The sequence below is a fragment of the Lagopus muta genome, chromosome 18 (genome assembly GCF_023343835.1).
Source record: "Lagopus muta isolate bLagMut1 chromosome 18, bLagMut1 primary, whole genome shotgun sequence".
Classification (NCBI taxonomy): domain Eukaryota; kingdom Metazoa; phylum Chordata; class Aves; order Galliformes; family Phasianidae; genus Lagopus; species Lagopus muta.
The window spans coordinates 1170195-1182672 of record NC_064450.1 but is presented as its reverse complement, the minus strand read 5'-3'; the positions used below and the strand labels follow the sequence as shown (position 1 = coordinate 1182672).

The 12478-nt window shown below is 48.9% G+C and overlaps 1 protein-coding gene across 1 annotated transcript in view; it reads right to left on the bottom strand.

Annotated features, from left to right (window-relative positions):
* DNAH9 (dynein axonemal heavy chain 9) overlaps positions 1 to 12478 on the bottom strand; it is a 182861-nt gene that overhangs the window by 110078 nt on the left and 60305 nt on the right. Inside the window, exons 38-41 of the mRNA XM_048965517.1 lie at positions 12202 to 12409; positions 8958 to 9123; positions 8259 to 8361; positions 6750 to 7079 (exon numbers count right to left, since the gene is read on the bottom strand). Of these exons, the coding sequence (XP_048821474.1) occupies positions 6750 to 7079; positions 8259 to 8361; positions 8958 to 9123; positions 12202 to 12409 (807 nt within the window). The remainder of the gene's footprint in view (positions 1 to 6749; positions 7080 to 8258; positions 8362 to 8957; positions 9124 to 12201; positions 12410 to 12478) is intronic.

Genomic DNA, 12478 nt, shown 5'->3' with positions numbered 1-12478 from the left:
ACATGAAGGAGCAGCTGAGCTGGGAACCACTGCTGTCATCACGTTAGCAGGCAGAGGGACGCCATCTCTTTTCAGCTGCCGTGATCTTAATGTGACATGCTGCTTGAAAATCTGGTTAGAAAAGGGAAAAAGCAAAATACAACCCTGCTGAGTCTATGGTTATTTTACGGAGATGACAGATACAATTTAGAGCGTAATACCATGGTAACCCTCTCAGAAGGGAAAGAAAGACAGCAACAGGGCTTCCTCTGGTGTAAACCAGCAGGGAATTCATTTTTAAAAAGCATAATCCACCACTCCATCACTGCAGAGACCTGTCTTCTTTAATCAAGGGTAAATTGCCTTGAGCGTACCAATCAATTTAACTCTGCAGTGCACGGTGGGACCCAGAGCATGAAAAGGTGCTACAGAAACACAAGGGAAAGTAGCACCGAACTTTAACCACAGATGCACCTCCCAGAGGGGGAAAGGAACAGATAACGATGATGAACCCAGATTAACTCAGATTATAGAGGATTGAAAAGTGATCCTACCCCTTAAACGGTAACACCAGCAACAGCAAATGACAGTTTGAGGTCAAGGAGCCAGGGCTGCCATTCCTGCAGCTCTCACCCGATCCTGGTCCCTCTCCAGCCTCTGCTTGCCCCTCACTCTGTACAGCCACTGCCAGCCTCTCCTGAGCACCAGCAGCTAGATGTGATAGTAAAAGTAAGCTGTTTATTACAGCTAGGCTTCACAGTGCTTGGTGAGCCTTCTGTAATTTTACAAAATGAGTGCCCGGGGGACCATAGATTTCAAAGCTCCATGTCTTTCTTCTGAACAGCAGAGAGGGGCATCCCACAGCCCAGACCCTACTGTCTTTGCAGGTCATCAGTGACCTGAAAGTGAGGAGAAATTGTCCCTGGTTGTTGCTTCTTTCTCCCCTCAGCCCACCCGTTTCCCCCCACTGCAGTCTCCAGCTCCCTGGAGACCTGTCCCCTCCTGGCTGGGCACACATCCACCCTGCCCCAGTGCCGCACAGGGAAGACTGGCTGACTTCTGCAAGGGACGGCAGCCCAGGTTTCATCCTACAGCCCTTGGGCAGCTGATGCTGGAGAAGCAGCAGCATCACTGAGTACAGTACTGGGGCAACTGGGGTTGTTCTGCTGAATGTCAAGCCCAGAGACAAAAATAAAGTGAGAACAGGGGATAAAATCCCACGCCGTAGGAATATGTGGAATTCCCCACATATATTTTCACCCAGAGAGTGGTGACACTCTGCAGAGGTCACAGGTTGCCCAAGGAGGCTGTGGACGCCCCATCCCTGCAGGCATTCAAGGCCAGGCTGGATGTGGCTCCAGCAGCCTGGTCTGCTGGTTGGCGACCTGCACACAGCAGGGGGTTGGAGCTGGATGATCATTGTGGGCCTGTTCAACCCAGGCTATTTTATGATTCTATGGTTTCCCTGACCTTCCCAAGTCAACAGAACAAGATGTTTCATTTCAGGGGACTTCAGGGCTGGTTTCAGTTTGAGATTAAGGCATTCAAACTGAGACATAGGTATCTATATGTGCCCTGGGTGCCATTTAAATCTATGGATACCTCTTCCATATCCAATGGAGCCTAGATAGCAGCAAAGCTCAAGCAGTTCAAACAAGGCATCCACATGGGGTAGGCCAGGCATGCCCAACCCACGGCCTGCATGCTCTCCCCATGGCCACCGCTGCCCTGTGCCATCACGGCAGCCCTTCCCCTCAGCACCAACCAAACCACGCTGAGCCATGAGCCCACGTGAGCTGAGCCCAGGGAACGCGTCAATATCACAACAGAGTCACACAGCCCACTGGTTTCATGTTTTTGTTGATCTCTTCTGTGTATGTTGTAATTATTATTATTTTTTTTTTGTTACTTTGTACACATTAACTAAAGTATATATTAATGAGGGCTGCTCCAAAAGTAATGCCTACTATTTCACCCTATTGGTCCATGACATCAGAGACAGACGTCGGTGGGTTGGCAGGAGAGGTTGAACTTTCCCACCAATATCCCACTCTATGTTGTTGCCATGTGACACACAGCAGCAGAGGGGCACTCTGACACAACAGCATCTGACACAGAAGTACAGATGAAGCAAAGGTGTTGAACTAAATTCCTCCACGTGGAAAAAATGGCACCCGCTGACATTCACTGACACTGAATAGTTGCAGAGACCAATCAGAGGATGTGAGCACAGTGAGGCAGTGGTGGTGCCTTACAGCAGTGGCACAGTGACAGTGGGCCACCCCTGCTGCTGCAGATTGTTACAAGCACGGCACGCAGGCTCTTGTTCACTGCTGGCAAAAATGCATAGTAATGGTGGCATGTGGAATAGCAGTGTTTGCTAGATGAGAATTTGCTCAGTGTTAGTGTGGTCTTTGTATCTGTTGTCATTTCCATGGAAATAAATAGGAGGCATTATTTTTGGAGTAACCTACATGTATGTGGCCTGACACAACAGCTCCTCATTCAATGAGGTCCAGGGAAGCCCAAAGGTTGGACACCCAAGGGGCAGGCAAATAAAGCAGAGGAAGGCACCTGGGACTGAGGTGGAGTTTCCTGAAGCACCAGATCCCCACACCTGAGCAGCCACACGAAATCAGCCCTGACCTGGCAGCTTGGGGAGCAGGGCTGCACACCCCAGCACTGGATTGACCTAGTTATCCTCACGTGCCTGGATGTGTGCCTCAATCTGGAGCCAATCCCCACCTTAGATCTGCACAGCATCAGTTTCCTTATCTGCCTGGCCAGACCATGCTGGTGTTCTGCTATTATTTGGGGTGGACACCTTCTGGAGTCACCTACAGCTGCCACCCAGCCATGCAGGCCAGAAGGTAATGGGTACAGGAGAAAGGACACAGAAGCAACAAGTTCCCATATCCGCCTGTCAAAAGAATCACAGAATCGCTCAGGTTGGAAAAGACCTTAAAACTCGTTGATTCCAACCACGACCTACCCAAACTACCTAACAGCCCTCCACTAAATCCTCTCCACTAAATTCTCTGCTAAATTCTCTCTAGCCCTTCTCTTGTTGTTGACTTATTTATAAAACTAGCTTTTCTAATTTTCTCCCTGCACAGCTTTACTGCATACCTGTAAATCATCATAATTAGCTCACCCACTCTTCCAAAGACCATAAACTTTCCTTTCGTTCTTGAGATCCAGCCAAAGGTCTCTGTTCAGCCAGTTCAGCCTCCTTGCCCATCGGCTCATCTTCCACAGTGTGATGGTCAGCTCCTGCACCTTTAAAATAACTTCCTTAAAGCATTCCCAGCCTTCCTGGGCTCCCAAGATCTCCAAAACTACCTCCCAAGGAACCCTCTCAACCATGGTCCTAAAGAGGTTAAAGTCTGCCCTCCAGAAGATCAAGGTGGCAGTTCTGCTGACTCCCCTCCGTGGTTCAGCAAAGATCAAGAATCCAGCATCTCACGATCACTGCGCCCCAGACGGCCTCCAACCTTTACATCCCCCACAAGACTTTCTCTGTTAACAAACATCAGGTCCAGGATTTTGCCTTCCCTCATTGGCTCTCTCACCAGCTGCATCAGGAAGTTATTTCCCACACCCTCTAGGAACCTCCAGGACTGTTTCCTATCTGCTGTATTATAAATCCAGCTGATGTCTGGGAAGTTGAAGTCCCCACAAGAACAAGAGGGAGTGACCTTGAGACCTCACCCAACTGTTTATAAGGTGTCCTGTCCACCTCTTCATCCTGGTTAGGTGGCCTGTAAGACTCCCACAATAATATCAGTCTTATTGGCCTTTGCTTTTATTCTGACCCATCAGCTCTCAACCCTATCATCACCATCATTAATTTTCACACATTCACATTCTTTCTTAACATAGAGGGCTACACCACCGCCTTTCCTGCCTAGCCTGCCTCTCTTGAAAAGCTGGTAGCCATCCATCACAGCACTCCAACTGCGTGAATCATTCCACCACAGTTCCGTGATGGCAACCATATCATAGCCTTCTGACTGCAAACGGCCTCCAGCTCCTCCTGTTTATTACCCATGCTGCACACATTAGTGTAAAGGCACCTGAGCTCCTTTCGAGTGGCAGTAGCCCTAATATCCTCATGACCACGCTCAGGTGTTTCCACAGCCACCAACCTCACACCAACCCTCGTATTCTTCCTTCAAAAGGGTGAGTCGTCACCAAGACACAAGACTGTGGATCTTGCTAGCACAGCCCTCTCCTACAAGCGCTGCGACGTTACATGCAGGCTCTGTTCTAGTGACTCCAGTTACCTCCCACCCCCTTTGTACCTAGTTTAAAGCTCTATGAATGAACCCACAAATGAAAAGGTATTTTGCTGACTGTTGCTTTGGGGTAGTTTTCTTTTTTTGTGTAACACTCACATGCATGCAAGGTTCAAACCCAATCATTTTTCATTAGCTGCAACAATTAAGGCACAGGCTCCTAGAGTGTTTGTAATGAGACAATTAGCACAGGGCTCCTTGTCATAAGAGCTGTCAGGCAGTTTTGACAAAGGGAATCAAGCTGGGTTTGCAAGGCCTTACTTAAATGTTTAGGTACAATATTAATATCTATTATGGTATGATAATGACAGAGCCATCGGACAAACTGCAAACGGAGCCCCTGTTAACCACCTGTGCAGAACCAGCAATAACACAGCACACAGGCAGCAAGTTCCACTGCTGCAATTTGCATATGTTTTGTGCCTTTAACAGCTATCATTGGCTGCATGTATAATTACAGCATAGCTGGTATAACAACAATCCCCGAGTGCCTTCTATATATGCAGCTATTACATTATATATCCTGCTAACACATCCACTGTTTGATCGTTTGTCCGGGATTAAAAGGCATTACACACTGACCTACAGGCATTACATATGCTGATTCTCTCCTTCCCCAAAGGCTAAGGAAACTCAGGCAGCCCTGCTTTTCTTCTTTGTCTGAGGTGTTTTTTCATTCTGCTTTATTTTCACACCAGGGGTTGTGACCAAACAGCAGACAGCAAGGTGGGTAGAGAACTGGCTGGACCAGCAGGCTCCAATGTCACTGTTATCAGATCTACCTGGAGGCCAAGCAGCAGCATTGAGCCCAGGGTGGGACTGGGGGAGCAGAGAGGTACTACACCATGAGAGGCAGGAGAAAAGCTGCAGTTCAATCCACATGCAGGGGAAGACAGAGAAATGGGTTTGTTCAGGGTGAGGAAAAGGCCAAGGGGAACCCTCCTGCTCTCTGTGACCAGCTAACGGGCAACATAGAGAGGACTGAGTATTATTTCCTTTGGAAGTACGTAGCGAAAGGATGAGAAGCACAAACACCTCACAGCAGACTGAGTTTAACAGTACAGCGATGGCCATGGTGGCTGTGGGATCTTCAGTGCAGGGAACTCTGAAGTTGGCCCTGCTCGAGTCAGACAAGAGACCTCCTATGGTCATTTCAGAGCTAAACTACAAGATATAACGAATGTGTATCAACATTATTATATAAACACAGGGAAATGCATTCCCAGGGTTCAGAGCTTCACAACTTTTTTGGCAAAGCTAAACTTGGATATAAGGAAAAAGTCTTTCACAGTGAGGATGGGGAAGCCCTGGCACAGGTTGCCCAGGGATGTGGTGGGGGCACCTGGAGACCTTCAAGGCTCTGAGCACCTCATCAAGCTGTGACATCTCTGTTCATTGCAGGGGAGTTAGACTAGCTGACTTTTAAAGGTTCTTTCCAACTCTGAGGATTCTGTGACTCTATGATGTATTAAAAAAAAATAATCAGAAACAAATACCAAATAAAGGGCTTACAGAAAAACAAAACAAACAAAAAAAACAACACCTGAACCACAGCCTAAATAAACAAGACAAGACCAAGAAACCAAATTCCCTCCCTCCTGCATCTCTGTGATAAACTGAAAGCCATCTGAGCTCCTATCACTGTCGCTGCTCCAGAGGCTGGGAACTGAGATGTGGCAAGATGTTCTCTGATATCCCAGAGCCTTGACATGCTTCAAAGAGACCACAGTTAGAACTAAAATACGCATCCACTGCTTCTCTCTCTGAGAAGCTTCTCAAACCACAGGTTAGAAGCCAGAATTCAGTGTGGCCCACGCCAAAGCCAAATGCTGGTGATGTGTAGCTGAGAGTTAATGACAGGTCTGATTCTTCCCATGAATGCATGTGACCAAGTCACTAATTTGTTCAAGTTTCTGTTCTTAGATTTCCTACTGCTTGCCATCACTGCAGGGGGCATCCAAGCCTTTATTACCTTCTTGGTAAAATAAACATCAACAAGAACAGCTTTTGGGTTAGGGTGATTCAAACCTCATCATCTCAAACTTTGTTATCGGCTGGCAGCTTCTCCTCGGTAGGGAACTGGTTCTGGCAGTGATTCAGTCAGTAACTGAGAGCTGACTTGGAATCAAGCTATTTATCGATGCCTTGGATGTTACTTGTCACGTGTGGGTTGGGTAGCTGACCATGGAGAAATACAAGGATGTGCCAGTGCAGGCTGTCACACTGACACAAAGCCAGCACCGCTCCACCAACTAACAGTCACTTCACTAAGGGCTGACATCAGGAGCCCAACAACCCCTTCAGCTGGCCTCTTCCACAGCCACGCAGCCCAAACCCGCACCCCCTCCCACAGACACGGCTGGAGAGTAAACCAGCTTCAAACTGGTGCTCCTCACAGCCCTGGGGGATGGAATGCATCTAAAACCAAACATGGACTACACAGCGGACTGAGGTTCTTCTCTTTGCTCAGGAAGGACATCTGCTGCAACGCCGCAGGTGGGGAACACACACCTGCAGCTTGAAGCTGGGCTCCAAGCACCACAAAATGACAGCTGCACTTACTTGGAAGATATTGGAGAAGTCTCTCAGGTTGAAAATGTAGTGGAACTTGAGAGCCGTTGGGAGGAAAGCAGCAGCTACCCTCTGGTGCAGGCCCAGGGCCAGGGAGATGAGCTGCTGAGCTGACTTCTGTACAGCTTCTGAGAAATTCCTGCTTGCCAGGTGCTGCGCTAAGATGGTGCTGTAGATCCTGGACAGGGCGTCCTGCCCGGGGCTGGAGAGGGCGAAGACGCAGAAGTGACGCTGAGGAAGAGAAAGGAAGAATGGAAAGGTCAGGGGGCTGTGCAACCACCCCTGCGGCACCCAAGGCCCTGGGGGACTCGGTGTCTGTGCAGAATAAGGACACCTTCCATTTTCCAACTCTAACTTCCCAGCAGAGGAAAGTTGGCAAGTGACTTCTTTCAGCTCTCTAAGTGAGATTTTCAGCTGTATTCCACCATATATTGGAAGTTCAGCCCATCTGATGGTTTCACCAACTGACAGAGCATTGCCACTCCCCACACACTGTGTTTAACACTTAAGATTCAGCAAAGTTCAGCTAAACTCGTGTTGCAGCCTCAAAAATCTAACGCTGAGCGGTTCTATCTGGCAGCCCATTTGGCCTCACTTTCTCACTCAGTGCCTGCTTCCCCAAATCCTGACTTCTGTGGCTTCATCTGCTTTTCCAGCAGCCCCTGGCCTCCTCCCAACACTCAGACTGCAGTAACACTTGGCTCTCCCATCCCACTGAACCTTCCCTCCCAAAACAGGAGGACTACACCCATGCGATCTTTGGAAGGTGTCATTTCCCAGAAGACTGATATGGGACCTATCCCTCAGCAGAGGAGCTCATTTCCAGCCACAGAACTCTCCATTTTAACACAGAACAGCTAAAAGGAGCCATGGCTTGGACTGACTCCAGCCATGAGACTTCTCCAAGAAGCTGTGATGCAGCTGGGATGGGCAGAGCGGATGACTGTGGGCCCAGGTCAAGCCTCCAGCTCCAATAAAATCAAACCTGAGGTTTAACATCTCTTCTAAAATCTATATTTGCAGTACGTAACAAGATGATCTGGTGTGTGGCAACCAGCCCATGACAGGGGCTGGAACTGGGTGGGCTGTAAGGTCCCTTCCAACTCAAGCCAAGCTGTGATGCTACGATTCTATCACCAGCACCTGGTCATGTCTTTTTCTTTTGAAATACAGAAGTAGGTGTTCCTGTGACTGTTTCCTTTGATGGAACAGCAAAATGAGAGGGAAACCAGACAAGGGAATATGGGAAGGAGTCCACAGCCTTACCACTACAAATTTTGGTCACCCAACTGATTAATGCTATTTCTACTGATAAAACAACAGCAGCATCCCTGTCTGATTTTCCTCTGCCCTCATGCTCCAACAACGTCCTGTGAGATGAACTCAGACCTGCCCTGCTCTGGGCTCTACCTGCAGGCGTGGGTTGATGGTGAAGCTCCCTGCTGTTGGGTTCATGCACGACACATACTGCACGTTTGTGATCTCCTTCAGTGACAGCTTGGCCCTGTCGTACCTGCGGGCAAAACAGGCAGCAGGGTGAGCACGATGTCTGGGTTGGCTTCAGGGCTGCACTGGAGGCCCATGCACAATGTTCCCTATATCAGGGCTGAGAACATCCTTACCCCTCGCAGCGCTGCTGGCTACAACGTATAATTTCACTGATCTTCCCAAGCACTGTCACTGCTTTTTCTTCAAATTACCTCTGCCTAGAAAATGTTTGTTTTCTACTGGTTGAGTGCAAACAACATCAGGTGCTTGCAGCGAGGGCTCAGCAGGGATGCTGCATCCCCACGGGGGCTGGATCCATCACCTCCCCCTGCTCTCAGCACTACAGGACATCGATGCTGAGCATTCTCCCTCAAGACTACAGGCACACACCATGCCAAGAGCAGAGCCAAGAATGCCTCAGCGAGGCTGGGAGCAAGCGAGCTGCTGTGCTGGGAAAGGGCAAACCTCTGAGTGTGCCCCAGAATTCTCCAGTCCAGAAAGATGCAGTGGCAAACACAGTCCTGGAAGGGAGAATTGCACTGCACCATCCTCCAAAAAGCCATCCTGAAATCTGGGCCTGAACAAAGAGATCTGAGCAGTGCAGCCCAGGCAGCCTCCTACCAGTGCCCGTAGTCCAGGTGCTGCCTGATGAGCGTATGGGGCTGCACCGTCCCATAGGCATCCACTGCTGGCATGTTCATGTCATCAATGAAGTAGATGAGCTTCTTGGTGCCCAGAGGGCCGTAATTTCTGCCAGCCTTTTTCTCTAGAGGCTTCTCAAGCACACCTGCACAGAGGAAGAGACGCAAATGTAAACTACCAGAGGGTCATGGCTGAAAAATGAAACAGGCTCCCACCCAGCTCCATGCCACATGCAGCTGCAGCAGCCCAAAGAGCTGGGTGATGCAGGGCAGGCATCCTTTACTTCTATTAACAGGAGCCACACAGGTTCCCTGCTCCCCTCCCAGAATATCCAAACCTCCCCACAGTTTAACTACATATATCCAATGTCAGCTGCCAGATCAGCCTTCAGATTTCAGCAGGGTCATGCATGAGCAAGGGAAAGGACACAAAGACGAATTTATTGTTTCAGAGCTTTGGAAGATACTAGTTGGTTTTAGCAGAAGGCTGAGGTTGCATGTTGTACACTGTAAAACACGGTGAATATTTACAACACCAGGCCATGTTTAATAAAAACCATTTCACCTTTCTGCACATAACATCTCATAGCTATTGGTTCCTTGGATTCTGAGCTACCTTTACTGGCTCAGAAAGCGGAAAACCAAACAGAAGCAGCTGTTTTCTGCTGGGTGTGATGGATTCTCTCCCATGGATTGACTTGGAGCACATTCTGTTCTTAGGGGCTCACTGCTACCAGACCCAAGAGCAGAATTAGTTCCATTTACAAAGGCTGGGTTGTCAGCACATCTATAGCAGCACAGCAAGCAACAATTCTTTGTAATTAGGGAAGACCTGCAAACGCAAACGGGACTGCAAACTTCAATAAAACTCTCCTTGTTTAAAGTGTACATTTAATCCGATCATTACCATGTGCACAAGTTATTAAGGGAGATTTATGTTCTGTTTTTTGTTTTTGGTTTTTTTTTTCAAGCTATGAGTTATATATGCTTTAAAGCACCATTTGTTCTGGGTTGGTTTGCACTGCTCTGGTGCACTTCAGACAGCTTTTCTTTCCCACTCCTCAAAACTCAGTCCATTTCTGGTTGCAGACAGTTGCTGCACAAAGGAATGAACTGAGCTGAGAAAAATGATGAATCTTGCCTCAGTGGAGCATCTTCCCCCCCTTCAGTAATCTCAGATTTGAGATGTCTTGTAGCAAGTTAAATTAAGTGTTTCAAATAAGCATTTAATTTAAATTTAATTAGCCCTTAATGAACATATAAAATCAGCCCTTTTTGAGGTTACACAAGTATCCAGGAGATCCATCACACTGAAACACAATTACTGGGGATCAAATGACATGTTGGTGAAAGATGCTTTTTAGCTTGAAGCCACATCCCACAGTAACAGGAAGGGCCCACATCTCTACCTCTGTGATGCTACATACTTGAGCTGGAACCTGGAAGAAACAATCTCTGCAGATGGGACTTTGCAGGCATCACTGCTCTATATGCTGCCTGCTGATGGGGGTGGGAGAGGCACTTAGCCTAAGAAACTGCTGACTTGAAGGTTAGGGTCTTATCTTTTCTTAAGGAGATCTAAAAAAAAACAAACAAACAAAAAAAAAAACAACAACAAAACTGCTTTGTATCCATGTTTTACAAATTTCAGAGGTGCCTGCTGGGGAAAAAAGCAGCCAACTGACAAACTGCACCGAAAGGGACAAATGAACTCTAAAAATGAGCAGCTGGGAAGTCTGCCGAGCAGCATAAATCATGCTTCCCAACACAAGGCATGCAGCCATGCCTTCATCCCCGAGCAAGATGACTTGTTCCCCTCCACAGAGGAGGAGTGTCCCCATCTCAGACCACAGCTGATGGCTGCAGGAAACAGGGACACTGGCAGGGGCGTACGAATGGCAGCACTGCTCACAGTAGCTCAGCCCATCCAATGACTCCAGGGCATCCCAGAGAGAGCCCAGAAAGGAAAAATGGGACCAGGCAGGAGGAGAGGGAGCCCTCTGCCATCACCACGCTCCTGACAAGGTCTCAGTGATGCTTCAGGAATGGTGCTCTCATACAGGGCCAGAGGAGCAAAAGGACTTCAGGCTACATGGATCACAAAAGGGTTTAGAGGAGCAATATAAAGGAAGTGCTTTGCTTCATGGTGACCCCCAAGCACTCTTCAATTCAAAGCAAGCTGGGCTGTTCCATTCTGGGTTAATAAAAACACACAAAAGTAACTTTCTCTGTCTTTTGGGCAACTCAAAGTAAAAAAGCATTTCCAAAATCCCCCTGCAAGAATCCCCATCTTTCACTTTGTTTCTGAAGAAACCACACAGCAAACTGACCTTGCCTTGATCCCCAGGGCTCTGAGCCCCCATGCAGGCTGGGGGCAGACCTATTCCATGGGGGCAGACCTGTTCCATGGGGGCAGGCTGGGTTGCAGTGGGATGCAGAGGAAAACACCAGCAGCAGGTAGCCCTGGCTCCCAGCCTTGCCTATCTCCCTTCACACCATCCTCCTGGTAATTGGGATGCAATTCCCATCATCATATCCCCAGGACAGTTTGGATCCTAGCCAAGAATCCTATCTTATTCTGCATGGTTTAAATTCAAGCATCTTAAAGACAAACCTCAAGTCAAGAATGAGCTGCATGCTGTGCAAAATAGCAGCGGATTTAAGCATATACTTCAGCACAGCCCTGAACTGGAATCATCAGTGTTCAGAATTCAAATTCTCATGTTGGAAAACGTCATCTACCATGAAACCAGGGCTGCATAGTGCCAGCACAGAGCACACAAACCAAACAAAACCTGTAGGTGACCAGGCAGCTCACCTAGGGTTTCCTCTCCAAGGTGCAGTGCGTGTCCCACTCCGAACCCTACGGGATTCCTGGGCATCAGGTACCGTGCTAGAGGAGCTCACAGAACCACAGCATGTTTGGGTCGGAAGGGACCTCCCAGCCTCCCAGCCTCCCTATTGCCACGGGCTGGTTGCCCCCCACAAGCTCAGACTGCCCAGGGCCCATTCATGGCCTTGTGCACCTCTGGGCAGCAGTGCCAGGGCCTCACTGCCCTCTGAGTAAAGAATTTCCTCCTTACATCTGACCTAAACCCCCCCTTCTAGTTTAAAGCCTTTACCCCTAGTCTTTTCACTATCTGCCCATATAAAAGGCCATCTGCCCACTGCCACCCCTCTGTTGATGCAGCCACAAAAGTCCCGCAGCTCCGCTGCCGCCTCACCTTGCAGCATGGCAGAGGTGGTGTAGTAGTTGAACGGGACCTTCTTCACCACGTACGCATCTGTGTCCAGAGAGGAGAGTTTGTCCCCCACCAGCACAGACTTCCCAGTGCCTGCACTGCCCACCAGCATCACTGGGCGCTGGCGCTCCAGGAGTCGATCCATGAAGTACCGCAGCCGGACCGTCTCAGTTGTGGGCACGAGGCAAGCCTGAGGGCAGGGGGGAACAAGAAGGTGAGCAATTCCCATCACTGACAACCTACAGCCACGCTCTGGGGA